Here is a 27,304-nt window from a genome sequence, read left to right as displayed (position 1 = left end):
GTTATGCACTGGACACCTAGCACATGAACGCTGACAGGCTAACTAACCCCAAAGTGGGGATGGCCAGTGGACTAGCAGTATGACCAGTCAGTAAAAACAGGAAAACACTGAGAGCCTTTTATCTTCTTTTTCTCCACACTCCAACTCAAGAATCACTGCAAAATTAACTGCCTTGCATCATGGGAAAGCAATGTCATGCACTGAAAAGAATGCCACAATTCAATCCCTCGATTAAAAAGTAACAAATACCAAAGCATACAGTATCATATTTTCTTTATCGCTTATAACAAATCACATTAGTCATTTAAGTAAGACAAAAAACTAGTTAAGCCTACACTTGAATTGAATTACATCCCCTCAAATAGTCTTAATATAATAAAAAATCTAATTTTTATTTTGATTATTTCCGCCTATATGATTTCCTTAAAGGAATTAAATTTTATTTTAATGACATAATAAACTTAAGAGAAAGCACAGATTACTTTATCAAAAATATGTATCAAAAGCAATTGTTGGTTTAAAAAAATTTTTTGAGTTTTTAGTCTTTCATCAAAATGAGAACAACACTGCTATACAATGTTGAAATAAAACAGAACAACAAAACATTACTAGGAAACCCTTTAAACAGCCAATGGGGTGAGTGGGAGGGGCAAAAAACTATTACATAGTTTCAGGAAGACATTCTTGAAGCCCTTTCACATTTAATGTTTTTTATACAGCAGTTTCTTTGCCAAAAAAAAGATGAATCTATTTATATTATTGTGTTTATCAAGAACATACACCTACATAGTATACATAAACACAAAAAAGTGAAGAAAAATTCCCACTTATTCTATCTAAAATCCTTTTCAGAATGAATACAAATAAATCTTGCAACCCTCTTCTTCAACCCCCTCTTACCACTAAAGACAGAATCAAGACTGTAATTTTTTATTTTAATCAGAAAATAAATTATCTTGACTTGTTATTGATTTGTTCCAAATTATCCAAGAAACAGTACAACTTCTGGCACTGATCCTGCCTGTCCCTAGATTAAAAAGTCAGAAGACTAATGAGAAATTCTTCCCAACTTAAAATCCAGACTAAATATAGGAAAAAATATTCAAGTAGTACTATTTCTCTAAACTGACAACTCAGTTTTTATCTTGTCATCAAAATTAAACTTTAAAAAGAAGTAAGAACATGTAAGAGATAAAACTAATTTTAAGTATTTACCAAAAAAAAAAAAAAAAAAAGCCAGACTGGAATATGGCTTAGGGATTTAGATCAAAGGAACTGTCAAGCATTGCTAGCAAGCTGGTAAACCAGATGCCTAAATTATTCTAACTCAGGTGATTATCTTACACAAAATATTTTATACTGCTTAATAAAGCAATAAAATGAAGTAATAACATTGTAAGAATCAATTTAACAGGACACCTATCAGTTCCCTAAAAGACTGATTCAAACTACTAAGACTTTTTTTTTGCAAAGTATTGAGATGATTTTTAAAAGCTCTCATCATCCCACTTTCTCTAACAGGAAAGAGGCACTGTCTACTATTCGATCAGTATTACCTTGACCGATAGGAAAGTGCCCATATTCAAGCATTTTTTAATCCACCACCACGGGGGAGGAATTTAACTAAAGCAACGACTCTACTGATTGTAACACCTCGAGCAATATCAATCTGCTTTGTGTTTCAAACTCAGACTACTTTACTATGTGCTAAGTGCTATAAAGCACCCTGTGCGCAGTTCAGTTAACTGCATACACTTTAGTACCCCATTTGTTTGTCCTAACAAGATAAATGGGAGCTACTGTTTGTGTGCAGGTGCAGGAACTTGCAGGACAATGTCCTTCTCAAACAGTATGACAGTATTCCTACATTTCATGCAACTACTCTAATTTGTCCCCATAGGTGAAGCTGTATTTTACTGAAGTATTTTGGCAATGGTTAGAAAAGAATGCCCCTTCCTCTCACCTTACACCCCTTCCTAAAAAGGGAACTCCCAGACATTTGCTATTATTCTACCTACATCTTCCAGGCTCTGGTTATTGTGTTTAAATACTGCTCCACGTGTTAAGAGTGATATATTATCATGGTTGAGAATCATGACAATCATTTTGCCAGAAAGACGTCCAATTACTCCCACAAGGTCAAATTATTTCATTTCAAATATTCAAGTCTGAAGAACACTGTAGCCAATGGTAAGGTTATACTCAGTTCTACCACAGGAGTGGGGCAAGGAAAATGGAAAAAAAGATGTTAGGGAAAAGTGGGATGTCAGGAGTAGGGAAAGAAGATGACTTTTCTCTGATGAGCTTAACCTCAGCCTTCATGGAACAAGGTGGAGCTGGTTAGAGAACCTGATGACTGAGTACTGACATACTCAAGGTCTACAAATGCTCATTTCCTCAGTATTCCTGGGCCGGTGGATTGCAGCAAGCCCTGCCATCTATTTTCTGATTTCTCTTCTCTCTTTCCTTGTCTCTGAATGGCCTTTTTCCCCGTTTACTCTTTCCTACTGACATAAATGCACAGATGCCTTGAATGCTGATTTATGATTAAGCATTTTCATACTTAGCAAGAGTGGAGGGGACAAATACTCCTCGTGTCCCTAGTGGGTGAAGATCATTCACCTTGATTTCCCCCCACCATGATTTATATGAGAAATATCTGAAGACAAACTTAAATACTGGAATAAAATCAAAAAGAAAAACAAAAGCACTGGGGGTCTTACTAAGTTCTCATCAAGGATCTCTATCTCTAGGAAAGCAATAAGCTACCTTCCATGCACCGAGAGCCATGATCTGCTTTTCAGTCTATCCTCTTAGGCTGGGCTAAAGGTTTCCCTGTCTGTTTCCTTTTTGTTTACTTCCATTTTTCAACAAATCGTCATCTATATCCACATTCTCTCAGCAATTCCTTTCCTCTCGTTCTATCAAATCTGGCATGACCTCTATTGGTTTTCTCTTTCTCCTCCCAATTATAGAACATTTCAACTGTTAGAAGCCATCACTGCCAACATAACTTTCCATCCCCTTCCACTATTTGCTCTATTTAATAAAATAGCCAGCTCTTTTAAAACCAAAGTTTTGGTCTTCTGCTGTTTGCACTTCCACTGCCCTGCCCAACACTTCCACTACCACCCAGGTCCAGGCGCAGCAGGAAAGTGAACCCATAGGCCCATTTGGCTAGAGCAGAAAGAAATGCAGAGGTCTGACCCCGGCATCATAAAAATGGGGCTGAACAAAGTCTGGCAAGGACAAGGGAGTGTCCCTCTGCCTGGAAGCACCCTCCTCAGATCTCCTCCTGGCTCACTCCCTACTCACCACTGCAGTCTCAGCCCTCAGGACACCTCCTCAGACGTCTTCACTCACCATTCTGTATGAGTCCTTCCCCCGTCACTCTCTGGCCATTACAGTCTCCTTCACATTTATAATCAGCAGAAACTCTCTCACATGTTTTTGTTTATGTGGAACTAGAGCAGTGCTTCTCAAATTTTAATGTGCATATTAATCACCTGGGATCTGGTTAAAATCCAGCCTGGAGTGGGGCCTGAGAGCCTATACTTCTAACAAACTCCAGACTGACATTGGCACTATGGGTCTGCAGGCCACACCCTGAGCAGCAAGATTCCAGAGAATGCTGGCTCAATGAGGGCAGAGACATATACGTCTATACCCTAGTCCCGGTATGTAGAAGATACGTAAAAATACTTGTTGAATGACCACAAGACACTGCAGTCCAGGTTAGGTGGTTGGAATCTCCTGAAATCTTCTGCAAGCATACTAAAATTGGTAACAGTTAGAGCACTTCAACCATTAAGGAATACCCATCTAGAAGAGCTGCTCATACAGATTTGGTTTGCTTTCCTTCCCAACACGCATCTTTGGCATTTAGGATGCCACACTGCTCAAAAAGAATAAGTAATCACAGTAGGCCACAAAGGGAAATGCAAATTCACACTGGACAAGTCCTGACTGATGAGTATGAGTAAAGCTTCCATTCTGAATCCCTGGCAGGACATGACTTTTAAAGGCTCGTTTGAGAAATACGACGAGATAGATGCCACTCAATCTCCTTCCCGCGATCACCTGACCCACTGGAATTGGGTTATTTGCTGGACAGCACACGGGGAGGGCACCTGGTATGCCGAGTCATGAGAAATCTCCACAATGGTATCTCCAGAGTGAACCAGTGATGATTCTAACAGCCAAGGGAAGGCCTAGTCATGCACCAGCACCCCTCACAGGTCTAACAGTAAGAGCAGTTCCTGACAATTTGAGGCGCAAAGGCTCACAGGGGTTATACCTGCTACCACAAGTACAGAGCAGCTCAGACCTATCAACCCTGCGTGTAACTTGGACACTCAGAGCCAGGCTTAGGGAGCGAGGGACACAGCCGTAGCACGAGGACCCCCAGAGAGAACATGCCATTCGGATCCCTTCCCTACCGCACCACACTTACCAAATCCCACGTATGGGTTTACATACACAAACCCACTCCCCACAATCCCAGACAAACCTGTCTGAACACGCTCCTAATAATTAGGAAGTCTTTACTTAGAAGAGACCACTTCCTTGCCTGTTTCTGTGGAGTTTTTCTGTCACTGATGCAGTGTTCCCACACAAAAGTCCACTGTCACTCATTGATTCCTCACTCAAACTCTTTTAATAACCCAGAGGTGTGGACCCCAGACACTGGGAGAAGCCGCCTGTGACGTGCTGGTTAAGAAATTTAAAAACAAGTCCCAATACCGCAGATATGAGCTCGCTCTAATCAGAAACACTTTCCCTATCCTGTCTTCAGGCTCACACCTACCGCTTGTTTTCTTGTTTATTATTTTATGAGTCTGGCTGAGAAAATTTAAGGTGTAGAATACTACAGTCAACTACTTGTGCTCCTCTATTCCTAGTTACTTTTAAAAGGTATGTCAGGCTGCTTTCTATTGTGCAGGCAGTTTAAAAAATTTAAATACATGAACCTTAGAAAAAGCCAAAACCACAAATGTATTACTGTTTTCTGTCCAGTCAACAAATCTTTATCAGGTACGCACTGCCCGTCAGGCCGATCTGAGGTGCTGACACAGGGATGGAGACACAGGGGTGAACAAGACAATTGAGCCCCTGCTGCCACGGGGTTCACACTGCAGGGGTGAGAGACAGAAGCGAGCACACAAAGTATAGGAAGAGGAATTTCAGATGCTAAGAAGTGCTATGAAAAAGATAAAATCGGGGCAGCAGTGGGGTAGTCGGGTGGGGAGTTGAAAAGAAAAGCCTGGGGCAGGGAGTGGATCTGGTTTGGATATGATCAAGGAAAGACAAATAAAGAACTGACTTAAAAGCTGCAATGTGGCTGGAAGGAGCATGGCCCAAAGCAGGTTCTGTAACAAGTTGTGCATATGTAATTAACAGGTTATTTTATATATATAAAGAGCTCCTGGATCAGATGACCTCACAGAGCTTAAACAGACTGAAACAGGTTTCTTTCCTGCTGACACCCCAGAGCCTCTCAATTGATGTTATAAATCTTTGAAAAGGTATATCTAAAAATGCAGTGCTAATCAAACTTCTTTGACCAGGGAACCCTTTCCTCTCAAAGCTCTTAGAGGAGATGGTATTTCTGGGAAACACTGAGCTGGTTAATGGTGTCCAGCTCTGGCTTTACACTAACATTAGTAGTGGATCTTTCACAACCACCAATGCCCAGGCCTCACCCCAGGCCAATGAACTTACACTCTGAGGGTAGAACCCACACATCAGTATTTTATTTTAAAGCTCCCCAGGTGATTCTAATGTACAGGCAGGATTGAAAACCATTAAGCCAGAGCACAAGATGCATACAATAAAAAAAAACAGACTGGAAAATAAGGACAGAAAGGGTTCACTAGGGTCAGACTGTGGCAGGTCCTGAATGCCACGCTAAAGAGCTTGAACTTTATCTGGAAGGCAGCAAGGACCTATCAAGGACAATTCCTAGGATAGCTATGATAAATACCAGACAACAGGTCAAGACACTCTAGGGCATTTCTTCTCTCCACTCCCTTCTTGCCACTGATTGTATTTGAGTGGCTGTAGAAGGACAGAAGAGATTTATAACCACAAAAAAATACCGCAAGAGGAAAGATGGAGGATGAAAGATAATTTCAGAATAGGAACAATGTGAATTCCCATAGCACCACAAACACAGGAAATTTAACAAGACATCTTCAGATACTGGCTCAACATTCACTCCTACTGTAAACCAGGAGCTATGGTAGCATCAGAGATACCAAATTGATCTGCACCCTTTGAGTTTTTATAATCTAGTACAGCTGAAGACTAAATGGAAATAAACAGAATAATGGACAGCATGTGGTACCTAGGTGGTACACAGAGGAGCCTGAGAAATCCAAGGGTGAGGGCGGAAGAAACCCTTCTTGCTGAAATTCTTACAGTAGCTCTGGGGAGAGGGCAACACGTGAGCCATGTTAATCCCACAGTTTTCGATATTTGCCTCTATGTTACACTCTGAGAAAAGTGTAGGGGAACAAGACAGGATTTACAAAGTCCATAATCTAACAAATGAGACAGACACTGGAAAAAAACAAAATGCAGGGTATTTTTAAATGCTTAACAGAAGACACTGTTTCCCTGAGTAACTAAGGGTGAAGTGAGTCTGTCGGACAAAGGGGCAGGGGCAGGAACTGATCCAAAAAAGGATCAGCCTGCTGCAACAGCATGGTACATTCAGATTCTACAAACGGGACAAGTGAAAGGGGGCGAGATGAGGCTGAAGAAGCTGACTCAGAAGAAGCCAATATACTGGATTATCTCTACCCAGCTTAGACCAGTTAGGAGACAGCCAGATTACTCATGGTGAGCGTCATCTGAAATATGGTGGCTAAAGGTACTTCTCATGACCAAGATCAGTATCATCCTCTGCATCCTAACATTCATGGATGGTTTCCTCTGTGCCAGATATTTCACTTACGTGTAGGACAAGTTTAAGAGGATGACTTTTGTCCCCATTTTACAGATAAAGCTACAGTAGCGTAAACTGGGTAAGTAATTCACCACGATCAGATAGCTGGAGAGAAGTGGACAAATGCAAGAGTAACTGAGAACAAAATGTAAAAAAAAAAAAAAAAAAAAATTATCCATAAATAAAATTAAAAGACAACCAATAAAGTATAGTTTTTAAAAAGAACACTGAATCACTACACTGTATGCCAGAAATTGATACAACATTGTAAACTGACTATATTTCAATTAAAGTTTTTTTAATTAAAAAAAAAAAAAGAGTAACTGAGAACAGATTCCAAGAGACCAGATGATTGACTGGGTGTGGCTAATGAGTGAGAGGGAGAAGCAATCATCACCTGCCTCCAGGTTTCTGGCTTGACGAATTGGGTGAATGGTGCTGGCATTTCCTGAGATAAAGATCACTGGACCACAAGCAGGCTTGTGGGGGAGGATGTCATTTGCAGACATGTTGAGTTTAAATACTTGTGAGACATTCAAGGGAAAATGAGGACTTGGTTACATGCAGTGGTCTCAGAGGAGAGATCCAGCTATAGAAAAAAAATGGGATTCATCTGCTTAGCAGAGTGGTCAAGATCACCAAGACAAAGGGTAAAATGAGAAGACAGCCATGTTGGAAATGCTGGCTGGATATCCTGGAGTGCAAAAGGGCCCTGAAAGAATGATTCCGTACAGATAGATACAGAAATGTACCCTGAGCTTCCATAAGCCCAGATAAGGGGGTGGAGAAGGCAAAAGCTACAGACACGAGATTGCTGGGAGGCCAGCACAGCTGTCCCAGCATGACAACAAGGGTCTGATGGGGAGTGATGAGGCATGGAAAGGAGATAGGCCGCCCTCGGAGAATCAGCAGCATGCTGTAACTTCCCTACATTTGGACAATGAGAGGAAGTAAGGAATCTATGATTTCAACTGGTAAAGCCTGGGCATGGTGCTACTATCCATTATGATAGGGAAGTCCGAGGCTGGTTTCGAGGTTTGTTGAGGGGGACAGTTATGGAAAGGCAAGGGAAGAATCCAGACAAGTGGTAAAACATTCTGGAAAGCACACCACATACTGTGAATGATAAACTGTAGAGTCCCAAATCCCAGGTTGACTCTAATTAGTAATCCAGCTGAACCATGACTTCAGTGATTTAGGAATCCATACCACACCATGAAATGGGAAGAAGGCTGCCCCATATCTCATTGACAGATATATTAATGAGAGGAGACTTATTAATACAATCCCTTAAGGTAAGTCGTACTGTTTAGTCTAAGACAGAACTGAGATTAGATAGTGCTACAAATTGAGTAGCTGTATTGTTAAATATCGATTGAAGCTTAGGGCTCTTCCTGTCTCTCAATTAAGAAGACATCCCTTACTAATTTATACTACACAGGGGAAGGGCTGCAGAGTAAAGAGGGGTGGGGAGACAGACTCCTTGGCACAGTAATAATAAAGAACAGTGCCTCCTGACTGATGGGAAAGAGGAGTGAGGTCAAAAGCTGGGCCCCAGAAAATTTGCTGTTTCTCCACTTTCCTGCACTGTGACCCAGAAAAGACATTCTCAGTTTTTATGTTTCGCTACTGGCAAAAGATCTCTCTTCCTCTTTTCTTGGTAAACAGATACTTGCCCTGGATGCAGTAAATTTTATATATAGTAGTAAAGGGTAAAGAATAGGAGGCTGAGGGGAGAAGAGGATAGGTGGAGAGGAAGTCAGGCTCAATTTCAAAACTTCTTGCAACTTCAGACTACATATAACAGTTAAGTGAGATGTACAGAAAAACATTCTATTAGGTAGATGGTGAAAATGAAAAACAAAACTCTCTAAAGTAGGTTATTAAATTAAGAATAACTCAGAAGTACTCAGAGGAATTTAAACGAGTTTTGTCTTAACCAAAACACAAACTGCAGTGCTTCTCACAGCTTCCTGACTGGACTGTGTCAAATGCCTTGACTTGACTATTTTACACGTGTTCGTACCACTTTGAACTTGATCTTACCTTTCACCTAACCTGCTTTTAAATTTACTGTTTTATTTTTGGGGTTACATTTTATTTTATGACCTTCAATTTGTCCATTCCCAACTTATAAAATAACCCTGATAAACTTTTGATTAAACGTTCTAAAGTAGTGGTACTGAAAGTAATCGGTCCAAAATGTTAGCCATCAGCAAGAACATAACAGGCTCATGCCAGAATTAAGTCTACTACTGTTTAGTTCAGCTAGCTGGGGTGGGGTTTTTTTTGGTTCCTCGGTCTTGTTATTTTCAACAATAAAGACATTCCTGATGAAGGGAGCAGTGCATTGAAGTATAGTCTGCTACAAGCTCCTTCCTGCAATGCCCTCCTTTAGCAAACAGTCCACCTGCACCAGTGCACGGACCACAATGAGCAGCGCTGCTCCACGGCAACGCTCTTATAATGCCAACTATAACTTCTTGTTGCCTGGAACTTTAGAACAGGTGATAGGTACATTCCTCCAAGGTAATAAACTTCTCCAACACAGCCCCAATAAATGGAGCATTCCCTGAACCCCTGCCTGGTTTGTATAAAGATGCTAAGTGTCCACAGTTATATCTAACCACTTAAGGGTAGGTGATGGCCTAGAAATCAGTTCTGTAGAACTTCTCACAAGACCATGCTGCCTGCTAGTCCAATGCTGTGCTGTAACAACAACAAATACTGCAACTATATACAGTACTCTGATTTCTAAGTGAAGAGTGTGACAAATGTTGTAGCTTAAGGATGTTAGTGCTTCTTTCACAACAAAATACACTTCAAAACTGGTGTTATACTAGCTGTAACTTAACGTTTAACTTTCTGCCAAGAATGTGTTGAGATGAAAAATCAAATTAAAATAAAATACACTACTGCATGAGTCTCTTTGCCCATTTACCCAAAATATTGCTCAGGAATTAGAGGCCACTATGAGCAGGGCAGCCACTGAAGGATGAGAAGAAAGGAGACAGAATCTGAAAGCATAAGTACCTGTTAGACAGACTGAGACAGTGGACAGAGGATGGAGAAATGAAAAGTGCCCCTCACCTCTGTAGCAATGAAATACTAAACCCTAGACACCAGCTGGAGCTCAGCCAGGCTACCCAAGCAAGGTACCACTAAAACTATTTCAATCTGCTGAATTGTCCCAGAGATGCAGTCTGGAACTTAAGCAACGGGAGCTTAAACAGATACCACACTGCCTACTGCTACTGACATCCGAAGTCAGGAGTCTCACTCAAGCAGCACACGGACTCACATGCAGTACAAAAAACTGCACCATGGACATAAAAAATAACAGACATGGAAGAAATTTTGGAGATTTGGGAGGCTTCTTGGTATTCAAAATGTAGTCACTGGACCAGCATCATGGGCATCACCTAAGCGTTACAAATGGAGAATATCAGGCACCACTCCCGACCTGCAGAAACAGTCTGACTTTACCATGATCCCCAGTGATTTGTGGGCACATCCAAGTTTGAGAAGCACTGCTCTGGGTCACTGGTCTCAATTCTGCTGCACATCAGAATTATTCCTGGACCCTTTAGAAAAATACTGATGCTCAGGTGCCAGGTTAGGAAGCCCGGGAACTAGCATCTTTTAAAACATGCTGATCCAGGCCTATTCCCTTGTTCTATGGATATGGATGGGGCTCACGAAAGTTAAATGATCTACCAAGATCACAGGAAGTCACTGGCTGAATTAAGAGTAGATCCTAAAAAATATTTGGGATTGTGTTGCCCATAAAAAAAAGGTGAACAAACTGTAAAGTTACCAATAAATCAAACTAATTTTAAAGGTCTAAGGTTTCATTTTAGTATATACTTTTTTGTACTTTCGTACTTTTAAAAGAAATAAAAATATATGTATGTTCATTTTATGTATCACCCTTTGAGCCTTGACCAGTATTTTTCCAGGGGGAGGGGGTGGATAATTCTCCATCAGCCAGAGCACAGCTGGTGGAGACACAGTGAAGCCTCAGCCCTTGGCTTCTGCCCAGGTCAGAGTGGTAAGACCATGGGTGGTTCTTTTTCTTTCTTCTGCTTTCTAAAATTTCTTTAATGTGAAGATACTACTTTTTAAGGGAGAAAAACAAAACAATGCACTCTAAAACCACCTTTTAAAGATCTCAATTTAACTTTGATTGAAAAGTCCAAAAACAAGGACAGTCGCTGTGCTCTGACTATAAAAGTTTCCCAAAGTACTGAAGTGATACTTAGCATACCTAAGACAAGAAACTTTTGCCACAAACTGCTGACCCTTTTGGTGGTTGATGGTTATGTCATTACATTTAAATCGCCCATAAATTAGCACTAGATACATGGGGGTATGGTGGGAGGTGTGGGTGGAGTGAAGGAAATTAAAAGCTGCGGTCAGACTTGAAAAAAATACCCCATAAAGCAACGTATGTTTCTGACAGTTGAAACAGACTGCATGACAGACAGCAAAACCACATTTCCGCATTTCTTTTTTTTTTGGAATGGATCTGTGGCTTTATGCCACCAAGCAATATTTTGGTTTACCAAAATGTCCTCTATGGCCTTCTTAATTTCATGTTTACTTAACTTTCCTTACTATCACTGCTGTTCTCACTCAACTACAGCAGCTTAAGACAAGTGTCTTAAAGGGGGAAAAAAGTTTAAAATAAAAGAAAATTAAAATAAAATTTAAAAATTCACATTGACTAGAGCATCCATTGTAATTTCAGTATTTAGCTCATACATAAATGAACAAGGGGAATAATTATTTGTTTTGAAATATAATAGTTTTTCAAGACAATTACAGACTCAGCCTCATGTTTACGTGAAATTTCTCGACACAAAAAGGATAAAGAACCACTGGCCTATCCGCAGTTGTTGGCCAAGTGTTAGAGAAACTAAAAAGCAGCAGAAGAGAAGAATGACTGGCGCAGAGTTTCCATAGCTGATGAATAATTTAGAGGATTCTGTACCTATTTTTAATATTACCAAAAAACTTTAAAAGGAAAAAGCCAAAATCAGATAATTTGCAAACTCCCACTATTATATCTATATAAAGGTAACGGCAGTAATCAAAGCAAAATGATGAAGAGAAATTCTCTCTCATAAACTGACACAAAGGTCAAACACCTTCCTTAACATGGTAAGTTCCTAAAACCACTGCCCACAAAGGGCTGCCTGGCAAAGTCCACTGTGGTTTGGGTATAGAATAAAGGCACAAATAAAAGTCTTGCTGAAAAAATATTCTCGAGGTTCTTGGCAGGAGATGAAGGGAAGGTGCGAATATGAAGCATGAAGGCAGAAGACAGGCAATAAACTCAGTCCTTCCCCGCTGTTCCTTCTGTCACTCCTTCCTCTCTAGGTACCTGATCCCCTAGCATGATCAACCAAGTTTCCTTCCTCAGGCCTCTTTTTCTGTTCATAGTACCCTGATTCTGCCAGTCTGCAGAGGTCAAAGTCTTAGGCCTTTCTCTTCGCATTCCCACAGCCCTCATTCAGTGAGCTGCTGGGTTACTTGTGTTCCCCCTTTTCAGTGTATGTCACCTCCTCAACCCTGCCCCTCTCCTTCATGTCCCTCTCCACTCAAATAATTTCAACCAACATTTATTGAACATTGGCTGCCAGGCTCCACATTAGCTGCTAAGAATAAAGCAAATTAGCAAAACAGACATGGTTCCTGTCCTACTGCTTCCCTATGCTTCCCTTCAGCAGCCCATGTAATAGAACCAGCATTTTAAGCCTTCTGTAATGCATCCCAAACCACCTTTTCAAGCATTCTCTCCTCTATCAATCAACCAAGATGGAAATGCAAACCATCACCTGAATATGCACAGCACTTTCCCATCTGTGCCTTCCTCTTCTAATCTTTCCCTGTTCCTATCTTCCTGCCCAAGAGACCTCCTCGTCTGAGGTCCCACTAAAATGTCCCTACATCCTCTGTAATAGCATCCTTAAATCACTTCCGAGCCAGAAAGACTTCCTCTCTTCTGCCTATGTCACAACTGTGTCATCACCACATGCTGCCACGTATTGTTCACACTGGTTCAAATGCCATTTAAAGATAGAATCTCAAGGAGGCAAGCATTCTACCTCGCCTAATTCCCTAACCCTCAAAGCAGCTGCACAAAGAGTGAGGTCCATTAACGTTTGCTTCATGAATGATGATAAGCCACCTTAGTCTTCGCCTGCCGGCTAAGGTGTCCAACACTGCTGGCTCTTAACCACGTAACTCTCTCAGTGAAGGAAGAATAAACCACCTCACGAGGATTTGGTACTTTTTCAGGCTTACGTCTTTAGGTTATAATCTTCTTAATCTATGTATGTCTAGTTCTAAATATTTCAGTTTGAGAAGCTAAAAATTTCTTTTCAGAAACTTAATGTATTGCAAGAGTGTCAAACAAACAAGTGACAAATGTATGCCCCCAAACTGTAAAAACCAAATATCAAAGGAAAAGTGGAATTTATAAATCTAACCTGGGAAGTTGGCATGAATACCATCTCACAATACTAATCTAACAAAGATCTTACCAAATTTTTTTCTATCTACATCCTATTTTTTCTATATACATAAAGTGATACAAAATAAAGAGTTCCTGCTGAGATAATTAAAAAAATCCTACCAGCTGTGCTTAGATCTGGTTAAAATAGGTCCTGACCATGGGTCTCCTTCCTAGGCCAGCCACATTGTAAATGAGCTGCCATTTAAAAAGGTTTTTGTACATAACTGTACTATGTCTGACCCAGCCTCTCCTTTATCTGAAACCTCAGAAATGTTTAAAAAAAAAAAAAAAGGCTTACAAGGAAGTAGAGCTGTCATCTCCACATTCCTGGAACCTACATAAAGGAGAAAACTTAAGAAAGACACTGGAATTTTGCAGGACACAATTTTTCCATTAAAAAGCCCAAATAAGGACTCTGTCTTCTCCGTCTTGGCCAAAAAATGTTCAAGCAAGTAACTGTGGAACTGCCACTATGTTTTTTATTGGCCACTTTAGGTGAACTGTGGTATTTTTTTAGGTTAACCAAGGTAGACATACTTAGAGGTAGTAAGCCATACTCCCTAACAGTTCTATGTCACCCTCAAAATCAAAAGCCTTTAAGAGTCACCCACATTCACAGCACAGCACAATCAAATATGCAAAGGGAAAAAAGTAAGCCCAAGTAAAACAAGTTCACTGATAAGTACCCACACATTCAGAAATATAACAAACCCATGTTCTAGGCGTACTTAGAAAACTCAAGATTCCATTTTGTTTACCACAATGTGATCAGGACTAGACAAAGACAAGCACAATGTACTTTGATTTAACCATGGAAGTAAGTGAAAGAGCAGAAGGACTACTCTGTAGCAAGATATGCCCTGATTCCTCAGCTGGGGCAGCCCAGGCCAATGTGTCATGTTGAATTCTCAGGTGGCCCAGTCTACCCTAACCTGGTAATAACCAGACGTGTGTCTCAGAGAATGACTGTTCAGAACAGACAAAGGGAGGCTAATGAAGGACAACACTTCTGAAAAACTGTTACCTGGAAGGAACTAAGGACTAAGACTAATTCTGGGGACCTCAATGGGTAGCTAAAACAAATGTGCCTCACTCAAAGCAAGAAATTTCCACTAGTCCAAAAGTTTCAATGAGAAAGATGATTCCAGAAGACCATGTAACATCCTCATTCTGAACTTAAAATAAGAACCCACTAGCACCAACCCTACTCTGCTTATCATCATGAGAAAGCCTGAAAATCAAGTATGGTTTGACAGGTTCTCTCAAAATGACGTAATTAACTACAGAAGCCAGACACAGCTGATTCTTGGCCTCTACGCATTAGGTGTCAGTAGCACCTCTCAGTTGTGACAACCAGAAATACCTGCAGACACTGCCAAATGTCCCCAGGAGAAAGGAACTGCCCTGGTTTGACACCACGGCTCTAGAGAAATAGTTCCCCAACTCCTTCTTCTGGATCTGGTTTCCTCACTAGATCAATGAGTGCTACAAACTCTTCTCTCCCAGAAAAAAAGCACACAATTTTGCATATAAGTTCAAGAACTTTGTGGATACTCTAAAATCCAGCCAAGGACCCCCATCCCATTCTCACCCAGGCAGGCACTCAATGGTTTTTCAGCCCTCTGGACATTCTCATGTGGTTATAAAAGGTACTGTGCCTATTTTAGAAATTTCATGGTCAGAAGTACAAAAATATCTATAGGTCTCTGGTCATCAGGTCATAAGCCAACAATGCAAACTACACTAAAGATGAACCGATTGGTTCACTAACCCAGTGTCACTTGTTCACCAAAAAGTACTATTTTCCCCAACCTGGAATAACTAACCAATTTATGGCTGTGTGTTGCATGGCCCTGCAGTCCTGGCTGCAAAACTACCCCAATTCATGTTTCCACTCAACAGTTACAACAGCAAAAAAGTCCTGAAGCAAATATAAACGAATTGTTTTGCAAATTAAAAACTGAACCTGAAGACCAAAGCTATTCCCACTTGTTTTAAAAAAAAAAAAAAGTGTTTCTTCCACTTGTATGGCTGGTGAGGCAGAGCCAGAGCAGGACTGCCTGGGAAGGGACGGGCAGCGAGGCAGAGAAAGCCGCTCCAGTTAACAGAAGACTGCTCCCCTCCACAACTCTCCACCAGGACTAGGAGGAATGGAACTTGCTGACCTGGGAATTCAAAAGCCATTTTTCTGATACAAATATATACCCCAAAGTAGAACCATTGTTATTTGTAACACATAAGCTCACTGTGTACAGAACACAGTGGACTAAGTAGGTACACTTAAAAACCAAAAACAAGCTTACCACATTAAAATGGTCCCTCAGGAGGCAGGTATTGCCAGTGGTTCAGAATTTGGGCTCTAAAGCCCTGAGAAAATTTCTCAGCTTCCCTCCACCATACTCTCCTCATATACAATGGAGACAAACAGACCCCTTCCTTAAGGTTATGAATTAAATAAATCAATACATCTGAAGCACTTAGTGCATCACTTAGTATGCAATAGGTGCTCAATAAATTATTGTCTGGTTAGTTGGTGTTTTTATCATCAGTATTTGCCAAAGATACACACATGGAAAAGCTGTAACTACGTGTAGTCACTGATACGCTCTTAGCCTGGAGGAGGATATGTATGATGCAGCCATGGCCGCACCTATGAAATAAGCAAGACAGCACATGGTTCTAGGTTGTAAAACAAGGGCATTACTAGGGTGTTTTTTTTTTTAAGCTGTCTATAATAGCTTAACACTGCTCAAAGTAAAGTTCTTAAAAAATTAATATTTCATCCTATAGAAATTGATTCGAAACCTTAACTTATTTGAATGGCATGCTCTAGTGCCTCTGGTGTCAAGCAATGAAATGAGGGACAGACCGATGATAGAGCTGAAAGATACCTGAGAAATGACTCATCATCTGGAAAGGAACCCAACCCTAAATTTCAAAACTGCCCAACTGCCAGTGGGAGGAGCTGCAGCAGAACTGCAATGAGAGCTTCTAACCTCTGACTGCCCGTCAATTTCTGCACTTGATCAAACCAAGTCCTGCCTACGAGCTCAGAAACAAGGCTAATACACTGGTAGTTGGCACTTCACTATAGGAAACGCAGTGCAAGGCAAAATTAAACCATCCCTTTGGTTGTTTCAGCGTTGTTCATTCATTCCTCTGCTATGTTCCCAAGCCTGTTTCAGGTGCCAGAGATACAACAGTAACAAAACACACCCTTCCTTTTGGAGCTTATACCTTAGCGATGAAACCTGATCTCTACTATGTCCTTGATTCATCAAAGGCCAAGATTATATACTTCCTCCCTCTTTTATTTACCCATGATTAATTTATTATAAACCAAATTGAGAAGTGCATACCTTCCCTAAGTAAAAGACAATGCAAGTAACCCAAGGACTTAAGATCTCAAGTTCATTGTAAGCCAGTTTACAGACCTGCTTTACCCTGAGCATCAAAAGGTAAATCTTAAGTAAAGAAACCGATATCTGCAGTGGTTTCTGGAAGGGTAACTAATCCCAGGAGCTTATTACATAACAGGCAATAAACTACTACATATTCCCTTTAACACTTTTGGAGAAAATTATTGGATCACCTTGTAATTCATGCAATTTCAGAAGTTGTGTGATTAAATTTTCTAATACTGTATATGCCAAGGAAAAGGATAAAAACCAATTATTTTAAAGAATACATATATTTTTAAAGAATATAACTTTTATATTACATGCTTTATAATTATTATTCTAGCTGTGCATCAACATTACTTTAGCCTAAATGATAGCCCGAAGAGAACCAACGAATTCTGAACCATCCACTAATTAACTGTGGGACTTTGTCATTTAATAATGGAGTCTCATTTTATTCATCCATAAGATGGGGAAAACGCTTTAGTAACATTAGTGGGGCTTAAATAAAATCATGGATGAGACAGTACCTTGGAAAATATAAAGTACTATAAAAATACCCCTTTCTATACTAGCTAGCTTCATTAAGGTTAATTTTGGACTTAAGAAAAAAAAACACCTCTGAAAATAGGTGTTAAAAGGGACTTTCTGAGACTAAAAAGAAGCTCAAGTCTCAATTTCTGTTCATTAGGTCACAAAAAAGAACAAAAACCAAACGGTCATTTTAGACCAAAGGAACTAAAAGAGATCTCGGTATTCACTAACACTCTAATTTTAAGCTGAGAAAAGTACAATCTTGAGAAGTTGAGAGACTGAGCAATATCCCACAGCTGGCCACTGGCAAGGTCAGGACTAGAATCCTGACTCAGGTAAGCACTCTGCAGGAAGCAGCAGAGTATTCGACACACAGCACTGGGAATGTCTGGATATTTGGCAGAAATATCTATCATACCAGTGAGGTGAAACTGAGTCAAACCCAGGATCTATTTTACTGGCTGGCTGACCTCAAGAAGTTATTTAGTACCTATGTGTCTCAGCCTCCTCATATGCAAAATAGAGATGATGACAATAATAATAATATATAGTAGTAATCTTGTAAGGTTATTGTGAGAATAAGTAAAACATTACCTACATGATAAGCTCTCTAAAATCATTTACTCTTATGATCACTACTCTTGTAACAACACTATATACCACTGTGACCAATAAAACACGAAGATATCTTCAAAGTTCCTTGACTCTTGAAAACAACCAGAAGCTTGCATTTTTACTGATCAGGAGAGAAGTTAGCTAAACATACCACAGTATGGCTAAGATCAGTATCTCCCCACACTCACTCAAACCACATGTACACAGACCTATTAATAGCAGAATTTTTCAGATACACACTGAGGAGTGATAGAGTGATGTTCAAAGTGAATTTTAAATTCAGTTAGGAAAGATTCATGTTTTCATTTTTAAGAAGGCAAATTCCACATGCTAAAATACATATATTCTACCTTAACTAGCCTAACTCGCTCCTGAAAAGCAGACCAAACTCAGGAGCTTCCCTTTTCTATTGTCATCTTTCCACAGGTTTAAAAGGAGGCACCACAGGCCTAACTAGGCTTGGGAGATCAGCATTTGTTATCCTACCACCTAAATATGCCCTTAGAAATATTACATCACACACATTCTTGGCTGGCTTGATCTGAAGGCAAGTGTTTCCTCATTCACCAAATATTTCATGAGCACCTACTGTGAGGCAGCACCAGGCACAACACAGCAAAGAACAATAAACACCCTGTTCCCACAGAGCCTACCTTCTGGTGGGAGAGAAGAGACGACAAGAAAGAAGTGTACACCGAGTGTTTGCACTGTATACTTTAGGAATGCGAAAGCGGCTAGTTTCATTAAGCACTTTGCTAAAAGTAGACCTGGGCTTCATAATGTAATTTGTAATCCTTTAGCCACCCTATAGGCGGGGTGGGGCGGGGTAGGGGGGAGTCTGGGCTCTGGAAGGACACAGGAGGAGAGGGAGGCTCTGAACTCACACACAAACACACAGATCAGGTCTCTAGCTAGAGATGACACTCTAACACTTCTAGGACTGCCAGGAGCATCCCCATCTTCTTGTGTTGCATACAGCCAAGAACATCACAGAAACAAGAGCACTATTTGCTGTCTGGAAACAGCAGGGCCAGTGAAGGGAGCCCTGGAAGGGAAGTCAAGAAACCTACTATTTCCTTTTCTGCCAGCAACTCTCGCTAAGCCACCTCGGGCGTTTGCTGACCCTCGTGAACCCTGGTCTCCCCGCCCGCATGCTGATCCTCCTGTACTGTGACACTGGGCTAGTCTCTTAAGCCCTTAAGCCTCGATGTCATCTGTTCAAGGAGGCCAGTGGAATGACACTGCTTGGCAAACTGTCGGGTACTCCACTGACTGAGGCTATTTAAATAAATACATGGATCTGAGCTTGCTACTTGCTTTACAGGAACATCAGGAAGATTAAGGAGAACATATAAAAATGCCTTAAGCTCTCTGTAAAGAAAAGGTGTTAAAGAGTACTAATGCTCATAATTTCTACAATTATTATTCTTTCCAGTTCTATTTCCTTGCATTTTCAAATTCTTAAACCAAAATAATCCGCAGACCTTCAGAAGCAGAATACATATTCAGAAAATAAGAAGAGAAGCCTAATTAGAATAACAACAAGTGAAATAAACTTGCTAGGAAATCAGAGAGCCAATACCCACCTTCCTTCCCTCCGCCTCTCACGCCTAGGCGGCTGCTGCTGCAGGGTCCCAGGCCAGCGGGTGGGGCCTGCGGTCAACTGCATCCTTCCTTTCTATCCGACACAGAAGCTCCCTCCACAACACAAACTCAAGTGTTTGTGGGCAAAATCCTCAAAAGTGATCACAAAGTGACCCACGCACCAGACGGCAGAGGACCTGAGGGGTGTCTGGGAGTATCTTTCTTCTGCTCCTTTGACAATCCAGCTAAGAAAACCCGCCCCCCGCTTCTTTCCTCCAAGGAGCACGGGACGCACACCACATCTCTCCAAGGGAAGCTAGGCTCGGTGGTAGAGAAACAGCAAAAGCTTGACATGAACGCCGGGTCAACTCCAATGAAAACAAAGCGGGTACAGAGATTTGTGCTGATGAATGCCAGCTAAATCCCTCCTTACAGAGAGAAAGCACCTACCACTGACAGCTGTTACTGCAGCAGAGTCAAAACGACCCTAATTTTCACTTCTGATTAAAACTTCTGAGGCCCTTCCCCCTTAAAGTACAGCAATAATTTCGTGAACTGTTTGCAGTGAACTTTCTCTGAACAAGTCAAGTCCTAAGGCTTGCAAACTGTCATTATTAGTGTAAATACTCAGCTGCCCACACCTACATGTTCTGCCTCCTGCTTCTCTCCGAAACTGATGATAACTTGGCCAAAGAATACTGGATCTGCCACCATTGCTAGAGCCCTAGAGTTTTTTAAGAGGAGGTGTAGGAGGGATCGAGGAAAAATACCTTCTAAAAATCACATCCCTTTCACTAGCCCCATAGCCTTCAAATATATCACTGCTGTCCTGGAGTGATAAACCAGTCTCTCCAGCCATGTCACATTAAAATGTGCTCATTAAGAATAGACACAAATAACTTCTAAGTACACATTTTGAAGATTTAATTCCCAACTGACTTTACCTATTCTACAGTGCAAAAAGGAAAAGGAAAAAAAAATTAAAATTCTAGGGAAGGAAAGAGCATGGAAGGAAGGAAGGAAGAGCATGGAAACAGTGGGCCAGTGCCTGCACTCTCTGGACTGCACTGAGGCTGCAATTGCACCCGGAAAGATGCATCTTATTCGTCAGTCCATTAGTCCAACCGCTCAAAGTGATATTACTTAGGATACAAAGAACTTTGCCCAGCAAATAAAATAAATAAAATAAAAATAAGCAATATCCAGTAGGGATTAAGGGGCAGTGAGAAAGGAAATATCCTTTTGCTTAAGTGCTGCAAAGAAAGTCTTTTAACAGTCTAAGCAAAACATTTGCCTTCATTTAAAAGTTTGAGTTGTGTGCGATTTCCTGCATCTAAGAACCTCTTTCTGAACTACAAAGAGGCCACAAAACATCACATTTTCCCCTCCCAGCTTCCCTCTTCAAAAACCCACAAGATGGTGATTAACAAACAGTCCGTTGTCTTCAGGCATAGTTTTAGAAGCCACAAGGAAAAGATAAAAGTTAAATGGAAAAGCAAGTTTGTAAACAAATGAGAAATAGGTTACCCAGGGAGGAAGGAAACTCATCTTGATAAACAAGCAGCTCCCCTTGCCCCATTTGTGGGAGACTCCAAATGAAAGTAACCCTTGCCCTCTCACCCACTGAAAGCAGTCTGGATGGAGAGAGAGTCCAGGCCAAGCCTCTGGCCCTGACTCTATGCAGAGCTGCAGAGAACGCCCTGACACTCCAGGAGTCTGGGTATAAGCTTGAAGTTCGGTGGCTCAAGGACAAACCCAAGGATTATCCAGCCTCCCAGGAGCTCTCCATTCCAGAAATGAACTGGGGCCCGAAGCTCCAACCCAGGGCAGACTTATCTTCCAGGAAACATCTTCCCAGGTAAATTCATCTGAAGTCCTGAATCTATATTACCTCGTGCAGATCTGATTCTGTTTAATAATCTTTTGATGGGACATAATCCCTTTCTTAGGACCTTTGTAAAAATTAAGGAATTTTGCAATGTGCCCAGATCAGTGATGAGCACAAGCTAGATATATTCATGGTCACTGAAAGGAAATTCCAATTCTACTCAACAATCACTGCTTTAGGTGAAAAATCTTTAGATATTCTATGAAACCTCACAAAGAGAAAATTAAGAACCCAACATCCAAGAAGAGAAAAGGGGGAAACCCACGCTATCCAGAAAATACTCCTAATTACGCACATACCCTGACAGGTTAAATTTCCTCCTCCAGATCTGCTTCTCTTGAAGGTCCTGTGACAGGTAAAATGACAGCTCCATGGGTCCTGCCCAAGGCACTGCCACTTGGTATCAACTGTCCTAATGCTAGATCCTCTCAGTTTTGGAAAAAATTTAATAAAAATCTATGTACATTTAGACTTAGAAAACAGACCTGAAGTTGGCCTCCATCCCAAAATGTCCAAATCAGAGAAAGGGGAAAAATTACTGTCAATAACCTCCATTTGGTTAATATTAATTACAGAGCATTACTGAAGGATAAGCAATCTTAAATTAGAAAAGGTAGCTTTAAACCTTAATGAAAAACACAAATAAACACACAAGAACTCCTGCCCGCCATGCTCTCCTAATTGTATCTGGAGTGTTTTTGCACAATCATCCAAATTTCACTTTTAATCTCTCCTTGAGAACTTCCAGCCCAGCAGTGTCCACCAGTGTTCAGCCCCTCTAGATTATAATTCTCTAATGTTTATACAGCAAAAGAAAGTTCTGCTCAGCAAGATTTCCATTGGTTTATTAGTTACTTTCAACTAGAACATCCCACCTTTGATAATTCACTTTCATTATTATACAAGAGTTCAATCACATCCATTTCTGAAAAAAAGTCACTGCATAAGAATACAACAGAGACATTTTTGCCCACATTCTCAGACACCCACTCCTGCATCTACTCCTCCAAATCTAAGCACATACAATCTAAGACAAGAGATGTGCAAGAAATTAGCAATGCTCAAAAGAAAAAAAAAAGTTTTCTTATGGGAAATCTGGTCTAAACAGAACTTTAAACAAATTGACTTCCATTGCAAGTGCTGTCCCCAAATAAATTTACTGCACCCTAGAATCAAGTGCACTCAAGGCTGGAATGCCACGCCAGTCGTATATTACTTCAACCTCGATAAATCTCTTTTTACTCTCCAAATCCACGGCTGCTTTCTAAAATAGTTCACGAAAAAGCACCAACCTAATTAACAACAGCTTCCTCTGCAACTGTGGCCTTGATTTCACTTATTTACACATTAACTGCAGCCTCCTTTTGGCCAATCCAGTCTATTCTCTGTACCACGCCGAGCCTTTTATCTGCCCTGGACAGCATTTTCTCCAGCAGATGAAGTAGATGCCGATTGATTTGCTGTCGAGCATGGTAAATTAATAGCAACAAATTGCTGAGGGCCCGTCTCGCTGCTCCACCATGCTTCGGCAGTTTTGCTTTATTTGCTCCATGATGGGCAGCAGTCGGCCTCTTCAAGTCAATTTCTTCTTAACAACCTGCAATACTTTTCAATGGTGAAAATAGAGCTGTTCCTTGTAAGTCAGAAATCAATATCCTATTGCCCTTAGAAAATGCTAAACAAGCAGTATTGGCAATCCACTTGGTACTAGAGGGTATCAGATATAATGCAAATCCATACTGCTTCCCTCCTTGTAGTTATTACAGTTTGCTAAAAGGTTCCTAATGTCATTTATCATCATTTACCATCGACCAGAGAGGCTATGATTATGATATCCTATCAGCTGGCAAGGCCCTTTCATTTCTATTCAATTAATATTTTAGCAGCACTCAAATGGTTGTGGCCCAAGTCTCATAATAAAATTTACATGGCTTGTAGTGAAACAGGAGTTCTTCTGCTCCGATTTGAAAAAAATAATAATTGTATATATATATGTATATTATACACATATATATTCATAGTATAAACACACATCAACACAGATTATGTTTTCCTAAGTGTGAAGTGTTCACTTGTTTTAGGTTCTAAATGTTGGAGATTTCTAAAATTTTCTGATTTCTAAATTTCAAATATTAAGCTAAATTTTTTACATGGAGAAAGACCTTCAGATTATAGAATATTAACTATGAGAAAGTCACAGGATGCTCTCAAAATGTAGTATGTTCATCTCCATCTACAGTTTCTGTGGGTTGAATTTATCTACCTATTGTTCCTAATCTACATCCAACATTCACTTTTTAAAGTGGTAACTGCCACTGTCAGATTAAATCAGGGTGGTCATTTTTAATTACAGCATTACAGGTGAAGGAGGGGAACAAGGAGCATTTAGCAATGTTATCAACTGCAGGCATCACCCAGTTCTGCCCACGGTCACCGACCCATTTAGAAGTCACACTGTATAAAGGACAATCAACCAAAAAAAAAAAAAGTAACAACTAAACCATGGGCCACCTGTCCCATCAAAAACAAAAACAAAAAACCCAACCTAGGGAAATCCTTAGGAAATAAAAACTGATGTTCTTTCATTTTAAAAAATTTCATTATGATGACATCACAATAAAACATGTGCCATTTCTAACCATATCCCATTTGTCATCTTCACTTTCATGCTAGAACTTAAAGACAGTGGCAAAACATAATTCACAATACAGCCTAGAACACTCCATCTTAACCTTTTTGGGTTTTTTCCCAGCTTCATCTGCTCAGCTCTATTGATCCTACTGAAGATTACTAGAAATTAGACCCATATTTTATGCTCTAATTCCATGCCATGTCACTGAGTTCCCCTTTAAAAAAAAAATCAACTAATTCTACCAGACTAATGCTATTTACTCAGTTACCAAAATTTAAATTAATTATGTTCTCAAACATAATTGTTAAAAATTGGCAACATTATGCAGGCTTAATTAAGATTAAATCCAATTTACTAAATGTACTTTAATTGGTACTAATTACATTAGCTTTCATTTCAGAATGACAAATTCCCCATAGGTTTCACTTTATAGTCCTCTATCAGAACCAACACAGGGTGACTGACGATGAGCATCATACAGAAAAGGGAGGGGCCAAGCAATGGACACCCCCTCCCTGCTTGTCACCACTGCTTGTCTGTGCTTTTAGCCTTTTATCAATTTGCTAAGTCACAGAGTCATGACTCCATCACAGCCATCATTTTCTGTTCCAATGAAAAATTTCTCTAAAAATAAATACTCTGTGGCTGGCAGCAGCCAAGAACAGGAGCATTGACCAAAAAATACACAAAGGTTTCAAATATCAGGGCCACCAATTACTAGGGTACTTCCAAGGACTTCGGGGACTCCTACTCTTGAACCCTTAAGAGACACAAATCTAATAAGTGAATAAGCCTAACCCGATCTTGAGAACTAGGCCCAATTATGCCGCAGGGCAACTTCCCTACATTATTGCTGCTTTCCATTACGAGGGTATCCAGCGAGTGCATCTGGAAGAGAGGCCAAGAGGAACCAAGGCTGTCTGCCTAGGAAAACAAATAAAGACAGATATGCCTCTGTGCTTAAGGGGGGAAAGAAAGAAAATATAATAAGTAGGTGGTTTGCAGGGCTGTCTGTATTTCATAATGTGATAAACTGCCCTCAGGATTCTTGATATGATTGAATTTAAAAGCAAGAGAAAAAAAGGGAAAATGTACTCCATCTTCAATTTTAAATGGATGGCATTTCAGCCAGCTGGACAAGAAGATGACAGAATTACAGAAGTATAAAATGTGTAAAATTAAGGGATCTCACATACTGCATCCTGCCCCCCAAAAGAAATACATGCAGCCAAATACAAGCTCTGTGCCTCTAAGAACTGTCAACAGTATAAAGGGATCTGGAAACTAAGTGTTACAGTAAAGAAGATACAGGAGGAGAAATAAAAAGACAATCATCTAGTTCAATCTTTAAAAAGACACTCATTGGTCTTGGGTGGTGGATGAGGACAGAAAAAAAAAAAAAGGCATGTACAAAATCCAGACCTAAAATGACATGTAATGAGGATAATTAACAAACATATCTCTCATGTAATTTACTCCTGTAAGATAGAACTAAGGGGAGCCCATCCATAAGCTTGATGAATTTTGTTTAAGCAAGAGATATTTACATTACTAATCTAAACAGAAATGGCAAAGATGCCAAAGTAAGAATTTTAATATGCAGCAAACTATACTGCTAATATTGACATAACCAAACAGCGTATGAAGTAAAAAGAAGTATCTGAAATAAAAAGTCCTCAGTGTAACAACTCACTTTTTTTCCCAACTTTGTTTTCAAATACTGTCTATCTGATTGCCTTTATTGTCTAATAGTTGTCTTTTAAATAAAGATCTGAGTTACGTTTCGAATACGTGGCAATTAACTACATCCAAAAAGGAATCCAGAAGTAGTAAAAGCCTTGTAATATGTGATCATTTCATATTTCTAAACTTTGAAGGTAATGACATCTACCGTGAGTATAAATAAGAAATGAAGGGCATTAAGTTTTCCCTCCTCTTTTCCCAGCAGGTAAACACATACACACTTACTCTGAAATGCTGGATGAGACAGACCTGAAGTACTTTCACTAGATCACTAAAAATAAATGCCTCCTAGAAGAATTATTATTGCCAAACATTATATATATGTATTATATATATATATGCTATTTTTCTTTCTAGGAAACTTAAACCAAATCAGTTTATTCAGTCTCCTGAAAAAAAAAAAAAGTCTGTTTTCAGTTATACCTCTCAACGCTTTCTAACTAATCATTAGCTTTTTTCTTTCTTTCTTACTTTTTTTTTTTGGCTGAACTAATTGCTAGATTTCAAGACCCAGTGTTGAACCTTATCACATCCTCCTATCAGGCTCATTTACTCTGTACAAGTTTTGGAAGTAACAGTTACAGTTCCTGGTAAGACCCAACTAAGTAGCCTCAGGGGACCAGCACAAGGAATTTACATCAATTTCTTTTGTAGCTTCACGGATTTCATTTTGATCCTCTCAGCTCACCCTCTATCCATTCTTTCACACCAAGCCAAGGAAAGAGCCAAACAATTTACAATTTTACTTTTTAATATTTTCCAAGAAAAGCTTTCATAAGACAAGTCTGCAATGTCCAAAATACATGAATTCTTTCAAAAGAAAAACAAGACATATTTAAAAATTTAGCATCCTGCTATTGAGAGTGTACAGAGTTTAATATGCATTCAGTTTAAATCACATTCTTAAATGATTAAAATTAGGATAACATGCAAAAAAGATGGGGAACCACACCTGAAAAAATAGCATTATCTCCAGTACAGTCTTTTAAAATACAGGAAACCACAAAAATGTGCAGAATAAAATTGCAAAACATACAATTTTCTTTCTAAAGTACATATATCACCATTTAAAATGCTTATAAAACTATAGCTTACCTGCTTGTGCATTTCTATATTCAACCCATAGGACATCTCGTAATACTGTCAAAGAAGGAAAAGCAATTAATTTCGTGTCTTTCATCAAACAACCTCCCTAGTCTATTCAAAATGTCCCCAAGCAAACATAAAAGCCTCACCTAAACCAAAATATCCATACCACCTATGCTACTAAATCAGGAAGAACGCTCTACCACTATTGTGAGACTAACAAACTAGAAGCCACCTTAAGACATAGAATCTAAGAGAATTACTCACAAAACTTAAGAAAATCAAGTTCAAACATAGCATTCTTAACATCTCCAGTTGTCTTTATACATCACAGATAACTCACAAAGGTCTG

The 27,304-nt window shown here is 39.9% G+C and overlaps 1 protein-coding gene across 7 annotated transcripts in view; it reads right to left on the bottom strand.

Annotated features, from left to right (window-relative positions):
• The window catches only part of TLE4 (TLE family member 4, transcriptional corepressor), a 137,133-nt gene that overhangs the window by 106,696 nt on the left and 3,133 nt on the right, over positions 1-27,304 (bottom strand). For all 7 annotated transcript variants that reach the window (XM_072959644.1, XM_072959645.1, XM_072959650.1 and 4 more), the window contains exon 4: positions 26,962-27,006. In XM_072959644.1, coding sequence (XP_072815745.1) covers positions 26,962-27,006 — 45 coding nt within the window. The remainder of the gene's footprint in view (positions 1-26,961; positions 27,007-27,304) is intronic.

Source organism: Vicugna pacos, chromosome 4 (genome assembly GCF_048564905.1).
Source record: "Vicugna pacos chromosome 4, VicPac4, whole genome shotgun sequence".
Classification (NCBI taxonomy): domain Eukaryota; kingdom Metazoa; phylum Chordata; class Mammalia; order Artiodactyla; family Camelidae; genus Vicugna; species Vicugna pacos.
This window is presented reverse-complemented; position numbering and strand designations above follow the sequence as displayed.